The sequence below is a fragment of the Leptonotus elevatus genome, chromosome 16 (assembly GCF_054856555.1).
Source record: "Leptonotus elevatus isolate MCC_2025b chromosome 16, RoL_Lele_1.0, whole genome shotgun sequence".
NCBI lineage: Eukaryota > Metazoa > Chordata > Actinopteri > Syngnathiformes > Syngnathidae > Leptonotus > Leptonotus elevatus.
The window spans coordinates 8,574,726-8,599,755 of record NC_141254.1 but is presented as its reverse complement, the minus strand read 5'-3'; the positions used below and the strand labels follow the sequence as shown (position 1 = coordinate 8,599,755).

At 42.2% G+C, this 25,030-nt stretch overlaps 1 protein-coding gene across 2 annotated transcripts in view; it reads left to right on the top strand.

Annotated features, from left to right (window-relative positions):
* Positions 1–16,712: 16,712 nt before the first annotated feature.
* Positions 16,713–25,030, top strand: part of kctd16b (potassium channel tetramerization domain containing 16b) — a 68,134-nt gene continuing 59,816 nt past the window's right edge. The window contains exons 1-2 of one of the 2 annotated variants that reach the window (XM_086098460.1): positions 16,713–16,877; positions 16,976–17,982. In XM_086098460.1, the coding sequence (XP_085954586.1) occupies positions 17,136–17,982 (847 nt within the window). In that variant the 5' untranslated portion in view covers positions 16,713–16,877; positions 16,976–17,135. Of the gene's footprint in view, positions 17,983–25,030 lie in introns of both variants that reach the window. The other variant, XM_086098459.1, reaches the window with a different exon arrangement.

Here is a 25,030-nt window from a genome sequence, read left to right as displayed (position 1 = left end):
TGCACTCATCAATAAACTGATTTCTACAAGGATTCAGAATGATCGATGCACGCCGATGTCCTATTTATGATATGAAATATAATATGAACTCAACGGAACGCAGAATCAGTCTGCCCGTGCTTGGATCAAATCCACCAAAACCAACTTACTCCACCTGCACCACAACTTAGACTTGGTTTCACCTGGTCTAAAGTCTGGTGTACTTTCTGTCACCAAATTGTCAAATTTTCAGGTGTGCTGGAAGCGTTTTGGTCGTCTGGGAACTGAACACTTTCTCTCTTTTTCTGGTTATTCTATCTATCTACAAAAGAGCGACCAAACTTTTTCGAAACTTTTCGAACCATGGTTCACTGCAGTTCCACACTAGTGAGTGTGCCGTCAAAACAAAAAATGTGTAAAACATCTTGGTAAGGCAGGATTTTCCTTTTATTAGTTTGCGCATTTTTGTCTCCTTTTCTTCTGTTTGCCTGGTGGGCTTGCACTATTTACTCCCGGCTCACGGTGGCTTTACAAGAATGAATCATGACAAGTCCTTCGAGTACAGCTATGACCTCGTTACCTTCCTTTCACGAGGCACGGCCGACCGCTGCATCTTTCTTTCACTCCGCGCCCGAGTATCTTCAGGCACCCAAGCAATGTTGGTTTATTTAACTTCAGAGTCTACACCATACAAGAGTATGCACAAAAGTCCTTGAGGGAAGAGCTTGCATACAATCACAGAGTACAACGTGGATCTCTACCATGTTACCAGGCATGTCCTTGGGAGAATCATCCAAACACTATTGGACAGTTTGCATGTCAAGCTGACAAAAACTCTTCATAGTGATGAGATGACTAATGACAGAGGTAAATGGCGACCCACAGCACGTTTAATTATGTACATTCATTTTTTTTTTTTTTTTTTTTTTTTTTTCTTTTTTCCTTTTTTTAAGAGCTCAGTATTGTTCATTCGGAAATGTCATCATCATTGCTCTTTTTTTTTTTTTTTTTTTTAAATATATATATATATATATATACACATATATACATACATATATACATATATACATACATACATACATACTTTTTTTTTTTTTTTTTTTGTGTGTGTGGGTGAGTATGTGTGTGTGCGTGCGTGCGTGCGTGTGTTTGTTAGCTCACCAGAAAACCTATTAGAAAAAAAAATCTTATACCGTTCACCTAAATCGAACACCAGGAGACCCGAGGGGACCGAAGAAAACCAAGGAAGGTGAAATCCAGCACCGACCAGACACCCCCCACCAGAACTCCTCCCCAGCCCAAGAAACATCCAGACCCCAACAAATCCAAAAAACATAAAGTCAGGGAGGCCTCAAGAGACCAACGGAGAGACCGAGAAAAGGAAGGAAGGACAGACGAAGCCGCGTGAGATCCGAGACACCAGCCTCCACCGATTCAATAACCTGAGGAGGAAACAGATTGTGTCTGAGTTTCGGTAGATGCTGGTGTGGTGGATCTGGCATGCATGAAAATCTCCACCAAAGAGGGGAGCCGTCGACCCCCGCCGGAACAGAGCAAGCGCAACACCTCAGGGCCCCCCAGGCCGCGGCAGCGCCAAAGGACGACCCCCGGGCCCCACCAGGGCCACCGGCCGGAGAGCAAACCCAGGAGCAGGAGCGCCCCCCGCCCCAACACGGCCCGCGCCCCCGGCCCAACGCAGCAGGACGGGGCACTGCAGGCCCACCAGGCACCCCACCGGCCCCCAACCCCCGCCCCCCCACCACCCCCCGCCCCCCATCCACCCCCCGCCACCCACCCCAACCCAGCCCCAGCCGCCCCCATGCCCCCAATCCCCCAGACACCCCCCACCCCCAGCACCCCCCCACCCCGCAACCTCCACCACCGCCCCCCCCCCAACAAAGCCGCCCCCCCCCCGACCCCACCCCGACCAACCGGCAGCCCCCCAACCCCCGACCCCCAGCCCCCGGGGACCACCCGCACCCAGGCACCGGCGCCGAAGAGGGGCCGGACAGCTGAGTCCGCCAGCTCGCGGACTGGCGAACTCTACCCCTAAACCGTGAATGTGACCCCACCCAGTGTATATACAAGTGTGTGTGTGTGGTGCATTAAAATTAGGAGCAGGTGAACCGGAGCCGATGGAAATGATATTCCCACGCTCCGATCCACCCGCCACCCAAGCATGTTGCTGAGTGTATGTGGTGCATTAAAAAAAATAGATAGGGCGGGGGGGGGGGGGGGGGCGGGTGGCGACACGGACAGGGGACCGCAGCACTGCTCTATACTGCGGCCCCCAACCGATGGCACCCCCACAAGCCCCCAAGCCCCCCCCCCCCCACCCACAAGTTGTGTGGTGTATTAAAATTGGAGGGGAGTTGTAGGGTGAAGACGGTGTTTCCACCCTACCCCACCCCCCAAAGTGTGTTATGTGCCCTATATGTCTATAAAAGTGTATTGTGCAAACCTAGTGTAGTGAGTTAAGAGGTGTGACCAGCGGGGCCCCCCCCAACCGGGCGGGGGCAGGAGGCGCACCGGCCCACCAAGCCCCCACCCACCCCACCAGGACCCCGGCGGGCATATGGGACCCGTCCGGCGGGGCGATAGGGCTCGCCCCCCGGATACTGGGTCCCGCCCGAGGTGTCAGGACGCCCACCGGAGCGGGGCGGGCACGACACCAAACCCCAGCCACCCCCGCCGGCCCCCATAGCACCGAGACCCGGGCCATGGATGGAGCCCCCGGCCCAGGGGAGGGGAAGGAAGGCGTACCGGGGAAGGGGAAGGGAGGAGGGAAGGGGACGACAAGAAGGGCAGGGGGCAGCGGCAGGGACGCAAGGAGAGGGGGAGAGGAGGAGGAAGGGCGACGAGGGAGAGGGGACAGGGAGGCGGAGGACGGGCGGGGAGAGGCGAGGAGGGAGAGGCAGCAAGGGGGAGGAAGGGGGAGGGGAGAGGGAACCACCGGGCACCCCGGCGGCCCACAGGCCCCGAACCGCGTCGCCGGGCCCAGAGCGACGGACCTCGCCGGAACGGCGCCGCCCCCGACACCAGGGAAAGCCCCGCAACGCAGCACCCCCCAAGAGACCCAGGGAACGGCCAAGACGCAGCCGCCACCCAGCAGCCAACAGAGGGGGAGACCCGCCCACTCCCCGCCAGGGGGGACAGCACCCACAGAATTAACCCACTGGCATGCCGTGAATCCGAATATCAACCCCTGGTGCCCATCGGAGGTGAATCCGCTCGATCCCGCTGGCAGCAGCCGGGTTCCTGACTATGGAAACACAACCATTAGTTACAAATTGCCTAATACAGAAACATCAATGCCAGTTATAACGCTGCTGTGGCTCTCGCTAACAGGCAGAATTAAAATCCAAGTTTAGGTTAAAAAATTCTATATACGTAGACCATGTTTCTTTAAATTTTGACATTTGGTTTTTATTTGAGGCAGATATTTTTTCCATTAAAATATGATTTATGAGGAGGTTAGACCATTGGTCGATATTCAAAGTTTGTTTATTTTTCCAGTTAACAAGAATTGTTTTTTTTGCGATAGTAAGGGCTACAAGTATAGATTGAAATTGTTTATGTGGTAAGTCAATTGTTGTTAAGTCACCTAGCAAACACAAGTTTGGAGAGAACGGTATCCTACAGTCCAAGACAGCGGAAAGTTTTTCTAAGACTTTAGTCCAGAAACACATAACCGGAGTACATAACCATAAAGCATGAAAATAAGTGTCTGTAGTGTTTTGTAAACACTGGAGACAAATGTCGGAGTCTGAGAGTCCCATTTTCTTCATCATATATTGAGTAATGTATGTTCTGTGAATAATTTTATATTGGATAAGTTGTAAATTTGTGTGTTTTGTCATTTTAAAAACATTTTCACAAACTTGAATCCAAAAGACAGATTCCGGAGCTATAGACAAGTCTGTTTCCCATTTTGAGATGGGTAAAGACGTTTTATCAGTATATGAAAGTAACTTATATATTTTTGAGAGTTTTTTTGTTGTTGTTGGAGAAAGCTTGGTAATATCTTTAGCTAAAACAGGCGGTTGGAGCGTACCCTGGAGTGTTGGAATTTGTTTCTTTATCATACTTTTAACTTGCAAATAATGTAAAAAGTTTCCGTTTTTTATTTTATATTTTTGGAGCAAGGATGTATATGATATAAACATATTATCTGAGAAGAGATGGTGGAGATGTGTAATTCCTTTCTGCTCCCACACATTCAAATAAAACGATTGGTTGTTAATTTGAAAGTCGGGGTTATGCCATAGGGGAGAAAGCCCGCTGGGCTCCACTTTGGCTTTTGTCATTTCTAGTGCCTTCCACCAGGCAGTCAGGGTGGCGGAAATCATTGGATTTTTAAAGCAGTTATGGCGCTTAATCGATGTTGTAATAAAGAGTAAATCTAGGAGTCTGAGGTTATTACAATCCTTCTGTTCTAGTTCCAGCCAACAGTTAGTATCTCTATTGGGTTGTGCCCATAAAATAATATATTGTAGCTGGTTGGCTATATAATAGTGCATAAAATTTGGTGCCTCTAGACCTCCTTTGGATTTATTTTTCTGAAGAGTAGATAGACTAATCTTTGCTTTTTTTTTTTTCCAGTAAAATTTTGTAACGGCTGAGTCCAACAACTGGAACCAGTTAGCCGTAGGTTTAAATGGAATCATTGAGAAAAAATAGTTTATTTTGGGTAAAACTTTCATTTTAATAGTGGCTATTCGTCCTATTAGAGAAATAGGAAGATTATTCCAGCGCTCCAAGTCACTATAAATGCTATCCAGAAGTGGAGTGAAATTTAAATGAACTAAATCAGTTAATTTAGGTGAGATTTTTATGCCTAAGTATTTTAAATTACCTATAGGAAATGAGTAGTATGGGTCCTGGCTTGCAGGGTTCCATGAATTTTCTGTAATAGGTAGAAGTGTTGATTTTGTCCAGTTAATAGAATAGTCTGATAACTGTGAGAATTTAGTTATTAAGTTAAATACTTCCCCTAATGAAATAGCAGGCTTTTCTAAATAAAGTAAAATATCATCGGCATATAGATTAATTTTATGTTCTGTTACCCCAGAGTGAATTCCTTGAATCATTCTTTCCTGGCGTATGGCTAATGCAAGCGGTTCAATAAATATTGCAAATAATAAAGGCGACAGTGGGCATCCCTGTCTTGTGCCTCTCTGTAGAGTAAAACTCTTAGATATAATCCCATTAGTAGTAACAGTAGCTTTAGGAGAATCATATAATACTGACACCCAGTGAATAAATGACTTCCCAAAGCCAAATTTATTTAAAACAGCAAAGAGGAAGGACCAGTTAACTTTATCAAAAGCTTTTTCTGCATCCAATGATATAATAACTGCCTTTTTATCATGCCGCTGTGACATACTAATAAGGTTAAAGAGCCTTCTAATATTATTAGTAGAGTGACGCTCTTTAATAAAGCCTGTTTGGTCGCTATGAATGATTGTCGGGATTACTGTTTCTAATCTAGATGTAAAAGCCTTAGTGATAATTTTAATATCAGTGTTAATTAGTGAAATCGGACGGTAACTTGATGGAAGGGTGGGGTCTTTTTCTGGCTTTAATAAAAGTTTAATTGCTGCTGTATTCATGTGTGGGCGTATGTGACCATTAGTTTTAATTTCTGTTACTACTCTTAAGAATAGTGGAGCAAGCATTGACCAGAAGTGCTTTAGAAATATAGCCGGATAACCATCAGGGCCGGGTGCTTTGCCATTTGGCATACTATCTAGAGCACTGTACAACTCGTTTATAGTAAGTGGTGCATCTAACATATCTTTATATTCAGTAGTTACCTGAGGTATACTTAAGCTACTGAGGAATGCCTCAATATGCTCTGGGTTAGGTTTATTAGTTTCTGAGTATAAATTGTGATAATAATTATAAAAAATTTGATTAATTTCTTCTGGTGATTGTGTACATTCACCAGTTGTACCTTTAATAGCCGTTATAAGCGATTTTTCCCGATTACGTTGAAGTTGGTTTGCAAGAAATTTACCTGATTTGTTATTATATTCAAAGTTGTTGTATCTCAATTGTTGTATTATAAACTCTGTCTTTTTAGTTAACATATCGTCTAACTGTATTTTTGTATTTTGTAAGTCAGTCCATATTTGGTTATTTGGGTTTATTGCGTACTCATCCGTCAGTTGTTTAATTTTATCTTCCAAGTCTTTTTCTAATTTTTGATCCTGTTTCTTTTTATAAGATGAATATGATATAATTTTACCTCTAATTACTGCTTTCCCGGTTTCCCAGAGAAGAGCTGGAGATAGGTCTGGAGAGTCATTTATTTCCAAAAAGTCCGCCCATTCTTTTCTTATAATTTTGTCAAATTCTGCGTCGTTTAGTAGTGAGATGTTAAAACGCCATGTAGGTGGTGGTTTAAAGGTATAATCAACTTGTAGGGAAAGGGAGACTGGTGCATGGTCGCTAATAATAATAGGATGTATTTTTGTAACGGTTTTATCAGCAATAGAATTATTTGTAAGAAAAAAATCAATTCTTGAAAAGGACCGGTGCACAGCGGAAAACAAGGTAAATTCCTTCTTATTTGGGTTTTTAAGTCTCCAGCTGTCGACGAGGCCAAAGTCATCCATATATTCCCCTATTACTTTTGTGGATTGTGATCGCCTTATACATGTTGTTTTATTAGAACGATCTATTAATGGATTTAAGGTTGTGTTAAAGTCTCCTCCAATAATAATAGTAGAGTTCGCTGCTAATTCAAACAGTTTAGAGAAAAATTCATGGAAAAAGGCCGGATCATCATTATTAGGGGCATATAAATTACCGAATGTATATATTTTATTAAATATAGTCACCTGAATAATAATGTATCGGCCCTCTGGGTCTGTTATTGTATTATTTAGAGTAAAGAGTAAATTATTATGTATGAGTATACAGACTCCCCTTTGTCTACTGTTATAAGGGGCAGAGTACGCTTGGCTAAAATTTTTATCAATAAGTAATTTTTCTTCAGATTTTTGTAGGTGGGTTTCTTGTAGGAGGCAAATATCTGCTTTTAATTTTAAGAGATGGTCTAAAGTTTTTATTCTTTTTGCCTGTGAGCGAGCGCCACAAACATTCCAGGAAACCAAAACTAATTTATGCATACAAATAATATAAACACAGTCCTATGTATATATCTGTATAGGCCATTTGCCACCACTGGCATGTTATAGGATAGAATCAAAGTGGTTAGGTGATTTATATAGTTTGTATAAAATATGAGGTAACGTATAAGGCAACATGTAAGGTAATGTGTAAGGTAACGTGTAAGGTAACGTGTAAGGTAACGTGTAAGGTAACGTGTAAGGTAACGTGTAAGGTAACGTGTAAGGTAACGTGTAAGTAAATAAAACCGTGCAAAAACGAGTAGGGCGGTGAAAGTGAGGGAAATTAACAGGGGATTAAACATAATACACCAGTAACCCCAGCGAGATTTTTATTTTATTTTATTTTTTATAAATATACTTTAGATATAGTTGTGTATTAATATTATATTTATAATATAGCCTAAACATAATAAGTATTCATGTTTTTGGTTTTATAACCACATATACAGTATATGTATACACCTAGTAATCAAACTAAGTTTAGTTCCACCAATGCTAATTAGAACAGCCAGGGAGTGGAATTGGGGTTCCGGAATAGTTGGCCATCGATATATAACTTATCAACGGCTATCGTAGTCCGCTTACCCTCCTGCCTATTTTGTTTCATTATAGGAAACAGTACCTTTCGCCGCTCATTGATCTCTCTCGGGAATTGATCATTCATTCCAAATGAGGTCCCTTTAAGCTCCCGTCCTTTACTTTTAACAAATAATTTCTGTTTAAAATGTTCAAACTTTGCAATAATAGGACGGGGTTTGTTGCCTCTACGGGCTCCAAGCCGATGTACCCGGTCAAAAGAGATGTTATTTACCGTCTCCTGAGGAATTTTTAATGAATTCGTCATAAATTTTTTTATCTCAACCTCTGGGTTATCAGAGGTATTCTCAGATATACCTGAGAATATTAAATTCTCCCGCATACTGCGGGATTGTACATCTAAAACTGTTTCTTTTAGCGTTTTATTTTCTTTTTTCATAGTTTCCAGCTCGGCTGAAACAGTCGTGAGTGTAGAATGTAACTCGGCATTTTCCTGTTTAAGGACACTTACCTGCTGACTGATAAATTCCATACTTACTTTTAATTCTTTGACGTCCTCGAGGATGAGGCCGAGGACGTCAAGTTTTTTATTTATGGACTCCAGCACACTGACCGAAACGTCCGTAGTGGTGGTGGTTAGGTCGTCCGTGTCCGTCGCTGAATCGTTTTTCCTCTTCTTCGAAGAGGGTTTCTTTGATGGTTTCTCGACGGCAGGATCCTCCATCGCGCAGCTGTAAAAATATCCGTCGATGAAACGTTCAAGGTCCTCCACGTTGGGTGGTATTTCAGATCTGCCGGATGAAAAAGAGAGAAGAGAAAATGCAAGATATATGATGGTTAAATTTGGATTAGTTTAGTATATTAGAGCTAGTTCTATCTTAGCAGCAGGACGCCGCCATGTTAGGGTTTCTGGTCTCGCTGTAGGTCTCGCGATAGTCACAGCATCTCGTGAGCGACCCAGCCGACCGCTGCATCTTTCTTTCACTCCGCGCCCGAGTATCTTCAGGCACCCAAGCAATGTTGGTTTATTTAACTTCAGAGTCTACACCATACAAGAGTATGCACAAAAGTCCTTGAGGGAAGAGCTTGCATACAATCACAGAGTACAACGTGGATCTCTACCATGTTACCAGGCATGTCCTTGGGAGAATCATCCAAACACTATTGGACAGTTTGCATGTCAAGCTGACAAAAACTCTTCATAGTGATGAGATGACTAATGACAGAGGTAAATGGCGACCCACAGCACGTTTAATTATGTACATTCATAATGCATCATGTCACACACCCTCGCTATCGCGCTCCTTGACTTTTATACACTAGAGGAAATGAAACGAGCCCTTTTCAACCGTGAGAAGCTCTGTGTGATCCCTCACACGCGTTTAGGACTTCATTCTTGGAATAAATCATTCATTTTGGAATATTATGAAACATAAAAGTGACGCAAAAGGAACAAAGGAGTCGTAAATGTACAAGTCACATTATGAGAATAAATTGAGTGAGAAAATAAATCGTAATTCGATGAGAAAAAGTAGTAGTGTTCCATGAAAATGTCATGAATGCAATAGAAAAGTGTTTGCCAAGTATCATTAAAGTAGCACTAAGGAACTTTTCAACCTTAAATATTTTCATAACTCTTCTGATGAAATTGTCTTAAAACTAGTTGAATTGTACCTTTGCCATGGCCTAAGGGGGTCTGTATCATTTTTACTGGCACTTAACAACTTTGAAGAGGTTGGTAAGAACACTGTCACACAAAAAAACTATAAATGTGCTGACTGCTTTATGTCATACGTCACTTCCCCTCTTCCCCATTCGTTACAAAGTCAGAAGTAAATTTGACTGCCGTGAGCTCAAAAACGACATAATGCGCTTGTCCTCATGGGAAACGCGGTCTTCCTTCAGACATAACATTACAGCTTTTGTCCATATGGCGCCGCCATAATCAACATAAACTGAAAGTTCCTTAATGTTGCTTTAAAGTAATGCAAGGGGGAAGTCAAAATGGTTGCAATATTATGACAAACACTTGTAATTTACAGATATTAAAATCTTAGCTGTTACATGAAAGAAAATATTACGATGTATTCATTTAAGGCAATAAAATAAAATACAAAAATGATTACTAGTAGAACAATGTTTTTTACAAAAATAATTGATACATTATATTTTAACATTATGAGAAGAAAGTCACAGAAAGATATATATATATATATATATATATATATAGTGATGCAGCGCTTGTGTCGCATCTTATTATTCGGCCTGACTTCCTGATAGTATGCAGTACACTGTAACAACTTTCTGTAAAATCTACAGAAAAAAAATTATAGCATTATCTTGTTTTTTAAAATTTCACAGTATTTAATTGTATACGGCAATGCATTATGGACAAAACAAACTGCATTGTGGGATATTTTTTTTTACAGCAACTATGTTTTGGTATGTATTTATGTGGATAACAATACTGCAAAGATTGTCGAGTTTTGGTGGGTTTCTCTATAGGAGAAGAAGCTAATAGCGGACCCTGTGTTGTCACTGGAGCAAGGACAAGAATTCAGGGATTTGGTGAGTAATATTTTAGCGCAAAGGCAGTCTGCGTCGTCTTCACATCGCATTTCTCTGATAAACAGGCAACATTACAGCTAACATTCATTTATGCATTCAGCTGCAAAAAGAGGTTTGATTTTACAAAGAGGGCGGCAGTGGGTGACTGGTTAGAACATCTGCCTCCAAGTGCTGAAGGCATGAGATCGAGTCTGGGCTTTGGCCTTCCGAGGTGGAGTTTGCATGTCCTCCCCGTGCCTGGGTGGCTTTTCTTCGGGTGCTCCGGTCTCCTCCCACATTCCAAAGACATGCATGGCAGGTTAATTGAGTGCTCTGAATTGTCCCTGTGATGGCTGCTTTTCTGTGTGTACCCTGTGATTGGCTGGCAACCAGTTAAGGGTGTACTTCGCCTACTGCCCGAAGCCAGTTGGGATGGGCTCCAGCACCCCAGCGACAATTTTGAGGAATAAGCGGTTAAGAAAATGAATGGATGGATTTTACAACGACATACTGTATTAAAGTTGCCAGTAAATGCCCGTAAATTAGAATACAAGAAGCAGTTGTAAACTAGATTACAGTGAAAAAAGGAGTGAATACAGTAAGTAGCTGTAATTTATATACAGTAAATACTTGTAAAAATACAGTAATATAATGTAATAGATTTTCACAGTAATTAAATGAGATTTTACAAGAATTAGCTGGCAACTTACTCCCTGTAAATTCTACAGTCAATTTGTTACAGTGTACAGTATGCATTTTCTGGTGATATACGGGAGGGAAAGAAGCTGTAGCACGCTATACAAACACGCGCACACACGCGCACGTCCAATGCAGAGCTGAGCAACACAACGAGTTGGCTTTCCACATGTTCCCATGTGGCCTTCTGCTTTCCCCTGCGGTCCAATGGCTGCTTAGCAACATCCCATCTGCTGGCTTTGCCAAATCAGCAGGGTCAGCGTCCCCTTAGGCTTCTTCCATTACCAAATGGAACATGGGCCAGAAATTCAACTTCATAACTTCACCTGATGCGTATACTTAATCACAACTGAATTGAAGTGCATGCTAAGCAGCAACTGTCTTTATTTGGATTCATATTCAAATTAGATTGAGCTTCCTTCTGCTTCACAATGTTGGAAGCTCTGCCAGACTCTCTTTGTTGTTATTGCACAACAATAAGCAGCCACGGGGACAGGAAAACAAGCTAAGGCAGGAGTTATTGTCGGTGGTAGAAAAAAAGATGTGTAATAGGAAAGTAAGGGAAGATGCATCATCTGCTGGAGAGTCATCGGGGGAAGTTTTAAATATGGCTGACTGGCAGAGGTGGGCGTGGCAGCGGTCGGTCAGTCGGATACAAAGAAAGTCATCAGACTTGTAAATTATTTCCTCTGCAAACGCAATGCAGTTAAAACCATCAAATTTAAACGCAGCTCACACAAAAGTGACTTCTCCCTTAATGTGTTTTTGTAAAAGCATCCGGATGTGCCATTAACGCCTTTTTATTGGCGCTTGTATACCATTTTACGCAGGGATCATTTGACATGCACCAGACGGAAAAGTAATGTCTCATCTCCATTTTTTTGTTTCGTCATCAAATGAACACTTGAGACTTGTGGTAAATTCTGCACCAGCGCCGCCGCCGCCGCCGCCGCCGCCGCCGCCGCCACCTCCTTCTCCTCCTCCATCGCAATCACCCACAAATTCATCCTGGCCAAATCGGGCCCACATGCTGCAAATTGAATCAGGCGCCGGCAACCACTGACCGACCCACCGAGTGTGCAAATGGACGTTTTCTCGGGAAAGAAATATAAGAAAGCATCATCACTTTTCAATCATGTTAAAGTGGCGTAAAAACAAAAAACAAAAAACGATGGAAGGAGTGAGAACAATTGATTTTTGATGTCGGTAGCATCACAGCTCTCGTCATTGCAAACCACAATAACAATTGTGATATTGCTAATGGCGCCAATCAAACGTGAATATTATTATTATTATGACTTTATTCAATACGGTTTGTTAAGCCATTCATTTCATGTCTGCCGTGCTTGTCCTCATTGGAGTCACGGGTGAGTTGATTTTCTGCGATAAACAATCACTCACATTCACACCAAGGTTATTATACGTAACAAAAACTAATGAAATAATTCAAACTAAAATAATGTTTTATACCACTAGTACTTTTGATACATGGAAGCCACCCCTAAAAAAAAAAGAACATTTTGAATAAAGACCTATTTATCTCAATTTAGCATTTTCCTTAAAATGGCATGAAATTAATATAATTTTTTTATTCTCCTAATTTCTAATTCCTGATCGTAAAACAGCCACAAGAAGGTGACCAATACTGGTATCGGCCGCCATCACAAGTACCAATAACTTGAAATCAGGCCTGGTATTCGCCCGATACCATACCTGGTATCGGTACTTGCCTATCGCTAGAAGAAAAACTTTCCGCTAAGTAAATTAAATATATATAAAGCTACATTTGACATTTATTGAATTAACAATAATTACAGCAAAATTGTTGTTTGTTTTAGTCTTTGGCAATTAATTCCATAGATGTTTATTTTTTATTTATTTATGTCTACATTTGTTCAGAATTAAGAAGTTCAAAGAAGAAAGAATCGTCATTTTGGAGTATTTATTACAAAAGATTTTGTAACTTTTTTTAAATTTGGTTTTTAATCTTGCACGCCACAAATATGCCATATGAAAAAAAAGTTCTAACTAATACTAAGACGAAATCAAACTTAAGTAAACAAAAAACATTTTTAAAAGAAAAAAAACTACAAATAACAAACCTGTTCAAAACACAAATGAAAACTAGAACTGAATTCACAAGAACTAAAATGAAAAACGCCAAAGTAGGCTATCAAAACCCTGACTGGCTCTTCTGAATAACGACTCGTTCGGATGCACCTGAAGGACACCAAGCAAGCGAAAGAACTCCACGCAGAAAATCCGAGATTCGAACCCACAACCTGTGAGGCATACATATTACGGCTGAATGTTTGACTGACACATAAACAAACTCAAGAGGGTGAACTCGTCAGACATTTTTGGCTGTTTACTTCTGATGGATGTCAGCATTCAAAGTTGATTTGCTGAGGTTGTTTTGTAAATAAAGATCATCACTCAAGTCAGTCTATTGAATTTCTCCATTTCTCCTCCCCGAGATCCGACATCACATCAGTCAGCCTGGCTGTGCGGAGATGAATCTGGAGGATGTGCGCTCTTCATTTCAATCAACGGCCACAAAGGAGAAAAAGACGGATGCTTTGATCTGCACCGCAGCAAATGACGGCGCATCAGGCAAGTCGACGCAAGTGCCTCCTTTTCTGGCGGGGAGTAAAATAATAAATGATGTCTTTTGCATCCTGCTCCCAAAAATGGCTGAATAATACATGCGGCGCTTCGCCAAGTAAATATTTCACTTTTGTCATTGCGCTGATGTGAAATAATTGTCTTGAGGTCAAAAAGCACTGTATCATAACTGACAGTTATTTCCACTAGAATACAGAATTCAATACAAATGTTGGGATACATGTTCCAGAGAAGTCAAACCATCCCTTATTTGTATAGGGTTAGGGTTTTTAACACAACATAAAACAGATTTAATCGTAAATGATATCCATTCTAAATGTACAATAAAATATATTTTTAAGTTTTTCATACTTTTGTTACTTGACATAAAAGTTGACAAATATGCTTACCAAATTAAATGTGGTTTTATCTTTGAGTTCATTAATACATTTCATAGTAAGTAGTTCTTGAAGTTCAAAGGAGTATGAAACATCGGGTCATAGATTTGTGTTGAGGCAATTGTCTACCACTAGGTGGCATTAGTGTTTCATGTTGGACGTTGGTGACAGGAACACGACATTTTTCTTTTCAAATTCAGAGCAATTGTTGTTTGGAAAGCGAAGCAACTGGTGGAGTCCAGGCCATTTTGTTCATTGCAAATTACAACTAGGCACCAGTCTCGACAAATCCATATCTTATTTACACAACATATGTAAAATAAAGGATGAGCAACAATTGCATTTCAATTGCTAATCCCCCTCGACATCGTTTTAATGCTTCTGAATGCCACTCAAGGCCTTCATTTTAGTGAACTCCATTGAATGACTTCTTTTAATGACTCGCGGAAATCTTGATTAAAGAGGCAGTCACCGTTCGCACAAATCAGACATGTTGGTTGTCTGCTACGGCGTGAAAGTGTTGATTTTGATTGATATTGACTGCAAGAATCCATTGTAAATGTAATCTTTGTAATCTTTACAATGTATAAATATATATATATATATATATATATATATATATATATATATATATATATATATATATATATATATATATATATATATATATATATATATATATATATATATATATATATATATATATATATATAATAGGGGTGTAAATTGCCTAGTACCTGGCGATTCGATTCGTATCACGATTCATAGGTCACGATTAGATTCGATACCGATTAATGCCGATACGAATTTATAAATTGATTATTGCGATTTTTTTAAAACTCAAATTTAGAAAACACAAATCAGTAAACTTGTACATGTACACTATAAGATTTGTATGAAAATTTATTTATTTATCTGAAAATTCAGGCTTATAACTGAGCCACTGCATTTAACAAACAGGTTGCAGTCTGTTTCACGTTTGAACAGCACTGAAATAAAATATTAAGGCTTAATGTTCCATTAATATAACATTCTTCCATGCTTAATGTGTGAATCCTAACCCTAAGCAAGACGTTTTGTTGAATCTTTCCATAAAAAATTGATGTTTAAAAATCGATTTGGCCGCATATTGAATCGATTCGAGAAATGCGTGCTGTAATATCGCGATATATTGCCGAATCGATTTTTTCTAACACCCCTAATATATATATTAATAGCGGCCCAGCGGGAATTTTTCACGGTGCTTCTCATGGGCCTGGCCTAGAGAGGTCCGAGGCTCAAACGTCTCCTGTGTGGAAACAGTGACAGTTTGACTTTTACTTGAAAATGTTTTTGAAATCCTGACAAATTTAAAGTGGACCACTCCACCATCCTGGACTAGATTGTGTGGCCTCATTTAGCGACATGAGGAATACAAAATATCAGAAAGCGCTCCCAGTACGATGCAATGTAGTTCTCCACCACTACTCCATATTCATAAACACATTGATAAATAATTTGCAGGCATGCACTCTTTTCTGCTAAAGCAGATGCTGTCGAAGGGCGAGCGAGCCCAGTTGGCAGCAACGGTGTCGACCCGAACAGGTTTAACTGCTGCTCGGTTCTGTGCTCTTTAAATAGCAGCAAGTGCAGCGCTGAGGCTCCATGTATTTATGATGAAGCTCCTGACGTGGCCTACTTCTGGGTGACTGCTCAGGTCCCGGGTTGCTACTAAAGCACCTCCTCATCCTCCTTCTCTCCTCTATTGTTCACTTCTGCTCCATTTTTTTAGTCCCTTTCGAAAAAAATTCAAACTTGACTGTTTGCATAAATGAATTAAAAAAAAAAAGGTCTTGCACAATCGTAATGTTTTGTTTGATGGTGATAAAAAAAAAAAAGTCCGTTACATTAAATGCATTCAAATCAAGTTTTTACATAACCCTCATACACTTACTTCTACACAACAGGATGCACTATTTTGGTGATGATAGAATTAAAAATGTTTGCATTACGTGACTTCTAAGACATAATAAACAAAAATCGCCAGTAATTCACAATTCCACAATTAATCAACAGTTGGAAGTGCGTAAGTGCCAGTAGTAAAGTGCAGTCCATATTTTTTAAGTGCTGCACTTTACTGCTAATTATTGCCAAGATTTTTTTTTTATGTATCAAAAATACTAGTGGTGTCGACTCTGTACTTGCTATTGGTATCAGTGACTACTCAATAGTTGAGTATATCGGTCATAAAATAATTGGTATTAAACACCTACAAAAAAATCCACAATTATTGTAATTTCTCGAGATCAAGCCATAAATACTGTATAGTCCACTGGGCATTATGATCAACTTTATTTTTTTACTGTGCACAGTGCAGGAGTACCTAATGCTTTGACCTGCCGTAAGCAATTGACTTCAACGATCATTTAATTGCGTGTTCTGACAAACAGCTGCAATTAAACATTAAACTTAATGCATCTTAACAGCTTTGAGCACCACACACGCAATGGGGGATTCTTCTTTCCATTAGTACACAGAAGGGGGCGCTGCTGCTCACTTTACAAAAGCAGGAAATCCAGCGAATGACATTTTCTGGAGCCATTTATATAGCATTATTTAGCTATTATGGGGAAAGTAGTTAACAAAAAAGGGGAAAAAAAGCTTCTTCGCTTTTCTTTTTCTTTTTTTTTTTTTACTACAATGGGAGTGGCAAAGGAAAGCACACAAGCAAAGGGAAGTGAAATAAGACAGCAAGCTGCTGTGAACAAGAGGGGCGGTGGGAGGGAGTTGGAGGTGGGGTGGGATGGGGGGGGGCTGGGTCAGAACCGTGGACAGCTCCCTGGTAGAAGCACGCCGGCTTGCGCTCCTCTCCAAAACGGAACTGAGATGAGGATTTTTGGTGCAAAAATACATTTTTCTTCAAGGAGGCGATGCAGATTGATGAGTTTGACCTCCTCTCTATCCTCATGCACAACGAGTGAGCACAACCTTTTGGACCGTAAGTTTTTATGAGGAGCTTTCTGGACCGTTTTTAAAAAAAAATTATTTACATTTTTAAGCAAACTGGATTGCTCTTTTTTTTTACGTTCTGTTCAGGATGGCGCCCAGAGAACCATTTAATATGGTCCGTGCACGAGTTTTTGCTTTCAATTCAACTATGGATCGATGATGGGAGGATTTTTATGGAACTTTTGCCGCTCGTTTGTGTCATTTCCACTCTAATATTCGAATCGAGTGTCATCTAAAAGCAAACGCGATGGCGCTGAGCGGGAACTGCAGGACTAACCCCAAAGAGCAGGCGTCGGTCCACAACAGCCTCCCCGACGTCCTGGAGCTCAACGTGGGCGGCCAGGTGTACTACACGCGCTATTGCACGCTGGTGAGCAGCCCGAGTTCTCTCCTGGCCAAGTTATTCTCCAAGAAGGACGCCTCCGCCTGCGCCTCCAACGACTTAGCCCGAGACCCGAAAGGTCGCTACTTCATCGACCGCGACGGCTTCCTCTTCCGCTACGTGCTGGACTACCTGCGGGACAAGCAGGTGGTGCTGCCGGACCACTTCCCGGAGAAAGGTCGGCTCCGGAAGGAAGCCGAGTACTTCCAGCTGCCCGACTTGGTGAAGCTTCTGAGCCCAGAGGAGGCGACCAAGCAAAGCCCGGACGACTCGTTCCTGCACAGCGACTACGAGGACGGCTCGCAGGGGAGCGAGCCGCGCCACTGCCCGCCGCCCTCGCTCGTGCCCGCGGACAGGAAGAGCGGCTTCGTCACGGTGGGCTACCGGGGCTCGTGCGCGGGGACCCGCGAGGCGCCGCCGAACGGGGACACCAGGTTCCGCCGGGTGCCCCGCATCCTCATTTGCGGCCGGGTGGCCCTGGCCAAGGAGGTCTTCGGGGAGACCCTGAACGAGAGCCGCGACCCCAACAGGACCCCAGATCGCTACACGTCCCGTTTCTATCTCAAGTTCCGGCACCTGGAGAGGGCCTTCGACATGTTGTCTGAGTGCGGCTTCCACATGGTGGCGTGCAACTCGTCAGTCGCAGCCTCATTCGTCAGCCAGCACACCGAGGACAAGTTCTGGTCCAGCTACACGGAATACGTCTTCTACCGTAAGTCATCCATCCGCAGTGGCTTCTGCTTCTTTCTTACACGGTCCGTCCTGTTGGCTTGGACCTGGTTCCGCAGTGGTCATCTGGGTTGGAACTGGTTCCTTATTTCCAAACCCAAGTCATAAATTGAATGGTTCAGAGGTTTGGTCCTATTAAACATGACCTAATTCTGGATTACAGTTTATGGGTCATTAGGTTGGACCTGGTTCTGTATAGCCAAACCCAAGTGTGACTCTGGTTTTATGATCTAACTGGTTCCTTTGAATGGATTTGGTTCTGTACACTACAAGCAGTGTCCTATTGGGTTGGACCCAATTCTGAGTATTTTGAATGGTTGTTATAGGTTGAATTTGGTTCGTAATCAAAATGTGGTCCATTGTATTGGGCCTGGTTTAATCATGGTTGAAAAACTTTCTTAATTGGACCTGGTTCTGTATATTTTTAGCACAAGTTTGGTCCATTTGGACAGGATCAGATTCTGCATGTAACAAATTTTGTCCCTTTGTGTTTTCTATAACCTAACAAAAGTGTGATCTGATTTTATACTGTTACACATCGATGCCAACTTTGGTCCTGTGGTTCTATATATTCTATGCTCTTTCGTGTTGGACGGTTCTGAAAGGCTCAGCTAGACCTGGCCTTCTACATCCTAGAACAAGTTCAGCCCTTTTGGGTTGGACAGGATTGAAGGGCAAAGAAAAATAAGAATTAGAATAATTTTTATATAGTTGACTCATTGCATTCATTTCATATGTTCGGTTGGGCTTCTTTTGGCTTTCTAGCGTCTCCTTCTGTTGGCATCCTTCCACTTTTTGGCAGAGGACTAAGACAAGTGACCGCGAAGAGAGTGCCGCAACTTTAACCGGCCCGTAAGACTTAATGGCGCGACACAATAATCCACATCCACTAACCCCCCCCCCCCGCCCGAGAGATAATTTATGATGCGCTATAGTGCCAACTATCATGAATACGTCAGGAGGAGGGTGATGCATGTGTACCCAAGTTCTTAGCATCCTGTCAATTAGTCACTAAAGGGGATTTATTGATCTGGGGATCAATACCCTAAACTAGTAGCATGCCGTTTTTGACGTTATTAGTGAATATTAAACAAATAACATTCCAAATTGTAGTCAAATGAGTGTAGATTAAGCATGCACTATTTGACCTGAAATGTTTAAGATGACCTAAATAACTATACCACAAACTATAACAATATACATATATAAATATTTATATATTAACTATGTACAGTATTACTACTTTCCTGTTAGCCATGGCATTGGAGGCATCTTGTGTCATCTTAGGGCATTACAGAAGTTTTTAACATGACATCAGATAAGATATTTAACCTCCCAGAAACTTGTGTCGGTAGAGCTCAAGCAATTAATTAAAGTATATAATTATTCAAAGCGTTTTCATGGTGACAGAAAAGGTGCCAGGAATGATCCAAATAGTGTTTGTGCATTTGCAAATCGCGAATGAGCGTGCTGACTATTGTTGTCGGCAATCGATGTGTCAAGGCAACTATCGTGCTATCCGTTCCATTCATTCACATGTGTGCACTTATCTTCTTGAATAGGCCTTTTGAAATCTCACCAAACGCGGAGGCCCACTTGGAATTTCAGTTTATTCTTTGTTGAATTGCTTTCCGATGTGTCTCTACAGGGCTGAAAATTCGGCACTTTCTGCAAATTGGTCAATGGATATGAGTTTTGCGGTTTCAGAACACGCCCCTCACAAAAAAATAAATAAAAAAATCATCTCCGAATGGCATCACCAAATTTGGTGGACATGTCTATCATGAGAGGGCACACGAAAAAGTCTCAAGGAGCCATTCCTGAAATTGACCAGAAAGTCAGCCATTTGGGGAGAATTCCGGGCCATATGAGGCCCAATCACAAGCAGGTATCCTTGACAGATGGGCAACACTAAATTGCGAATAGCTGGAGAATGGAATCATACGTTTTGAACATTGCAGACAAAATGGTGTGCAGAGGGGCCTGTTCGCCACCGCTTAATGATCCGTGATGTGGAATAGTTAGCAACAGCCACAGTGGCCCCAAACCTGACAACGCCGTGTTAGTAAAAACACGTGGCACTTTTCGGCAGCGGCGATGTCAATTTGCAATTCCTATTCCGTCCTCGCTCGGCAAGGGGATGTCTCTGCTACTTTTAGCAAACGTAATGAAGTGGTGCTCCTCTTTCATATTCATGGCAAAAGAACGCTTTGCAGATCAAAAAGGCAAGACATTATTTCGGTGTCTGCTTCTGCAGATGTCTGGCAAGTCAAACAGGTACGGGCAGACGCACAAACGCGCTTATAAGGGCTATTTTATGTTCTGATTTCAATTCCCAAAATGTTTTGTGGAGCCATACATGAATGACGTGGTCTTTTGTCTTGTTCCCATGCGTTCTGGTTTGGTTTGTGTCAGTCATATGTTGGAAAATGCAGCTCCCTGCTTCCCAAGCCACATCTCAGTATGCGGCGCGAGCGCGCTGGCTGCTTTTCGATGCTTGGCTGCTCTCTTTTGCAACCCGCCTGCTTCCTATTCATGTTTTTGTGTGCGCACTTGCACTTGCACGTCTTCATTAATCTGCGTTCACCTTCATTTCTACATCAGTCACATTTGAGCTAGTTTGTCGAGCAATTTGCTTCTGAATGGCATGAATGGGAATGGGGGTAGCTGGTGGGCGAGCGTCGACAGAAAAATGCGGTTTTGGAGCGTAGGGCATAAAGCGTAATTCATTGACTTCTCACCTCATAATTCTGGACAATCTTCCTCATGCTCAAAATGTTTTCAACTCAAATTAGGACTTTGAAGTGACTTTTTCTCCCCACAACCGATACTTCCTTAAACTACACCATGAATTTTCACTCTATAACACAAACTAGGAATACAGTACAGAGGAATCCTTGGGTGAGAAATGGCGTGCCTGCTCGATGGTCAATAGAATTGATTACAGTCGTTTTACTTGGACAATTGATGACCCAATAAAAACGGGGAAACCTTGAATCTTCTAGACAATAGACGCTGACTGAATAGGTCTTGTTAAATCATAAATTAAAATTGCCTAAGAAAGGAATTGCGGACTTTGACGGAAGTTCACATCGCGGCAATCTGCAGGTACCATATTGAAATATGCAACCGCCCCCAGTTATAGGGATGACATCAGAGCAATCTGATTGGACGCTAAGTGAGTTGATCTTCTGGCGATGTCATGGCATCAAGGCTTTTATTTTTATTGGTTTTCAAATTTTAGTAACATTTTAGTATGAATATGTTTTGAGAGTGTTAACGCATCTGCCTCACGGTTTGCGGGGTACAAGGTTCAAAAGTCAGGTCCATCCTTACTATTAGGTTCATTGTAGACTCTCAATTTTCCATGAGCGTGAATCGTTGCTTTTTATACAGTATGTGCCCTTGCGATTGGCTGACGGCCAGTCCAGGACCCCCAAATCATCTGGGATGAGCTCCAAGCTCCAGCTCCACTGGCGACCAGAACATTGAGAGGTTGATGTTTTGAAACTCAGAAATGTAAAAACCTCTTCCAAATGAGCTCAACTCTTGGAATGCTTGAATGCGTCGAGAAAGGACAAGATGCTACACAAAAGCTACAGTACGACTTTAGGAGACAAATTGCCCGTTGGACGAGACCTTCCATTGAGTCACTGTTGTTTCTTAATCATTCCTTGTTTTATGCCTTATTATTATTCGAGACCTCCATTATCGTTGTCAATCCCCTTGTGTTAGTTATCTGCTTCCGCTCTCACAATGTGTGTGACTGTTGAAAATGCCACTCAACCCCTAGAGGGCAGACAGGCGTATTCATCAATGTGCTGCACGGCCGCTCGGATTTATAATTGATCATCCCGGCTGACAGTCGGTTCAGTCGTGTTCCAAAACGGAACCAGTGGATACCAACAACAAAACATGAGAACCCTCAACTGGATGAATGAATTGTTCATTTCGTCCTTGGTTGATGAAGGCAATTATTTTCATGTTGTTAAGCGATTAACTGCGGATTCGTGTGATCTCTCCCTGAACCAAGTGGCTGACGACATTAGCAGTGGCGGTCCCACGCTGCAGGCCTGTAGCAAGTGATTAGCCGAGGAGCAGACAGGCCGTGACAGCTCTGAGGAGAGTCTTGATAGGTACAGCTGCTACCCTGGCCTCGTCTCAGCGGGGGAGTTTAACGCCGCGCACCGCAACTCTGCATTATTCAGGCTACGAGGCAGAGCTGCGGTACATCGCTCTTCCCGCTAACGCTACTGTTGCGGCGGCGGCGGCGGCGGCGGCGGCGGCGGCGGCGGCGGCTACAGGTTCTGCGCTGCTGCTACAACGAGAGCAACCAATTATCCTCACAGCACTGCGACTACTTGTGCCATTAATTTAAGTTTTACTGCTGCGGAACCATTACTAGCATAACACCGTGATGCTTTATAGGGCAAGGAACCATATTTGGTAACCTTTGTGGGGGTTCAAAATAGATCTTATTCAGCAGTAGAACTGTGCGATTTATGCTAATTTGAAATACAATGCAAGATGTTGTCTCTCGTGTGTTTGACAGGAAACAATTTCAGTGATAGTCTGGGATAGGCCCAAACTAACTCATGGTTGGTTTTAAAAAACCTCAGTATAATCCAGCGGGGCATCCTGTTATTTGTGATACTGTACCATAAGATTTGTTCAACAATCAGGTTCCATTTATATTATAAGGTCAAATAAAAGAGAGGATGTACTGTAAGAGGAAAAGTGAATCAAAATTGCAGGCAGTGATAACATTTTTGGTTCGTGTTGAGATCTCAAATCAGGTTTGAATGTGATCCATATGAAACTGTGACCTGTGTTTTGATAACAGAAGAAGATCTTGTAATGTCTGATAATCGTCCAGGGTTGTAATTAGGGGTGTGCCCAAAAATCGATTCTCATAAGAATAGCGATTCTCATTTTGTACGATTCAGAATCGATTTTAAATGTCCCAAAATCGATTTTATTTAAATTATTTGACAATGTATTCCCTTTGTTTGTGTGTGCCTTTATTAGGAGTGCTGTTCATGTTGTACCCGATTTGGCCACTTAGGGGCAGTGCGGTTCCACGCGGTCTGATACACTGTTTAGTTGTAGCCAAGAGAGGTCTTCAGGGAGACCCTGAGTAGAAGGAAAAAGTCCCGATCAAGTTATTCCAGTAAAAGGTGTTTTTTTGCAGCGTGGAGCCGCTCTTTTGAGTGATAAAAGTGCCGTGAGAAGAGCACTAATTAGCATTAGCGAGTCAGATTGGAGTAGATCATTACGATTCCTTGAACATCTTCAAATTCAAATTGAAGCAAAAATCATTGCCAATCAAATAATTTTGAATCAAAAATGGTTCTTAGTCGAAAATCGATTCTGAATCAAATCGGGCACCCAAAAATCGGAATCGAATCGTGAGGCATTCAAAGATTCCCACCCCTAGTTGTACTATCCAATTATTTCACATTCAAGTGTTATACAAATAAAAAGCAAAGGTTAGGCACTTAAAGGCAAGGCTAGAACTATAAATGCAACAAGACTGAAGGGAGTTCAATAAATGACTTTCGATTCTTCAGGTACTGCAATTGGCTTCTATTGCATGTCGAATATTAGCTCGTATTTCTGTGGATGTTTTCCATTGATTTCCGCATGCAAGGTCACTGCAGTGGCATGTGAAGGTGCAGCTCCAGCAAAGTCAAACCTGGCCTATAACAAAAAATGATCCAAGCCAAGATTGTTTTTGTCTTGGCTCCTCTGGACCTTCTCCCCTGGAAGCTTAGTGTAGCTAGGTAGTGTAGATTCCCCTAATCCCGACACCCTGGAGGATACGTGCAGCCCGCAGAGAACTGGAAGGGAGGCAGAGTCAACAACAAGCTTCCCCCCTTAAGCCCAGGTGACTCGCTCCTGCGCCCGCCATCCATCAGCCCCTTTTCTCCTAATCCTTTGACTCTCGACTGTCTATTCGCTCTGAGGTGGTCGCCGCGTTTCCTCCGTCGGGGGTCCCAAAGTGAGGCTGTTACGAGTGGGGCGTCCAAGTGTGGAGCGCTCCTGTAATGACGTCGGCTTTGTAGAGAGGCAGACTCTTCTTCTTTCAAGCTGAACGCATCCACGCTTCAGCCACGCTGCGCTATATGCTCGATGGCGAGTGTACGCCGTAAAAACCTTTTCAGATGACGCAAAGGGAGACATTCACAGATAGGAGGAAAATCTACCGATTATTTTATTTTTTTACACATGACAATTTTCTTTGTCGCTGAAGAACGGCACATGTCTATTAACACAATTTTTGTTTTGGGAACGTTAGAATTTTTTGGCATTCATTGTTGTTCGTTTTATTTTTCCAAAAGAAAACCAAATAAAAGACTAACTATTTTGATCTTCCAACGTTCAGTAGGAGTACAGTTTACTGCATTCTGGGCTGTCATCTGCATTTTGGTAGTCAGGTGGTTGATTTGTTACTGAGGGCGAGATGACCCGACACATCGTCCACACCGGGTCAGGGTTTGGTCAAACTTGGACTTACTTCTCACTCAACCGTTGAATGGAACATTTTGCGGTTTTACCACCCTCCTTCCTCGAACTGTACAAACAAGTGGCCAAAGTCTACCTTGTAATAACTATTTAAGATCAGGTCATCAAAGTTTAAAGCCACATAGTGCACTACTATTAAAAAATAAGTAATATGACAACTATGAAAACTATGGAGATTCACATATTAAAAAGCCCACATTGTTATTTACATGTGTGCTCCAGGTGGCAGCGAGGTTTTATCAACCAGACACGGTATGATGATAATGGGCTTTTTTAATTTGATTCTCTGGTCCGGATGGAAGCACAATATTATATACGGTGCGCGGTTCGCTTAGTGTTCATGTCCGCTCAGTGGATTTGTTTATTTTTAGGCTATTTTTAGCTCAGCAAAAGGCAATCTCTCTCAAGGCACTTTTTCTTTTCAATAGAGCAGGTTTAGGAATCATGTTACTAAAGCAGGGTACACGCGTCCCGATAACTGGGCCGAATTTCATCCAGGTTCCGCC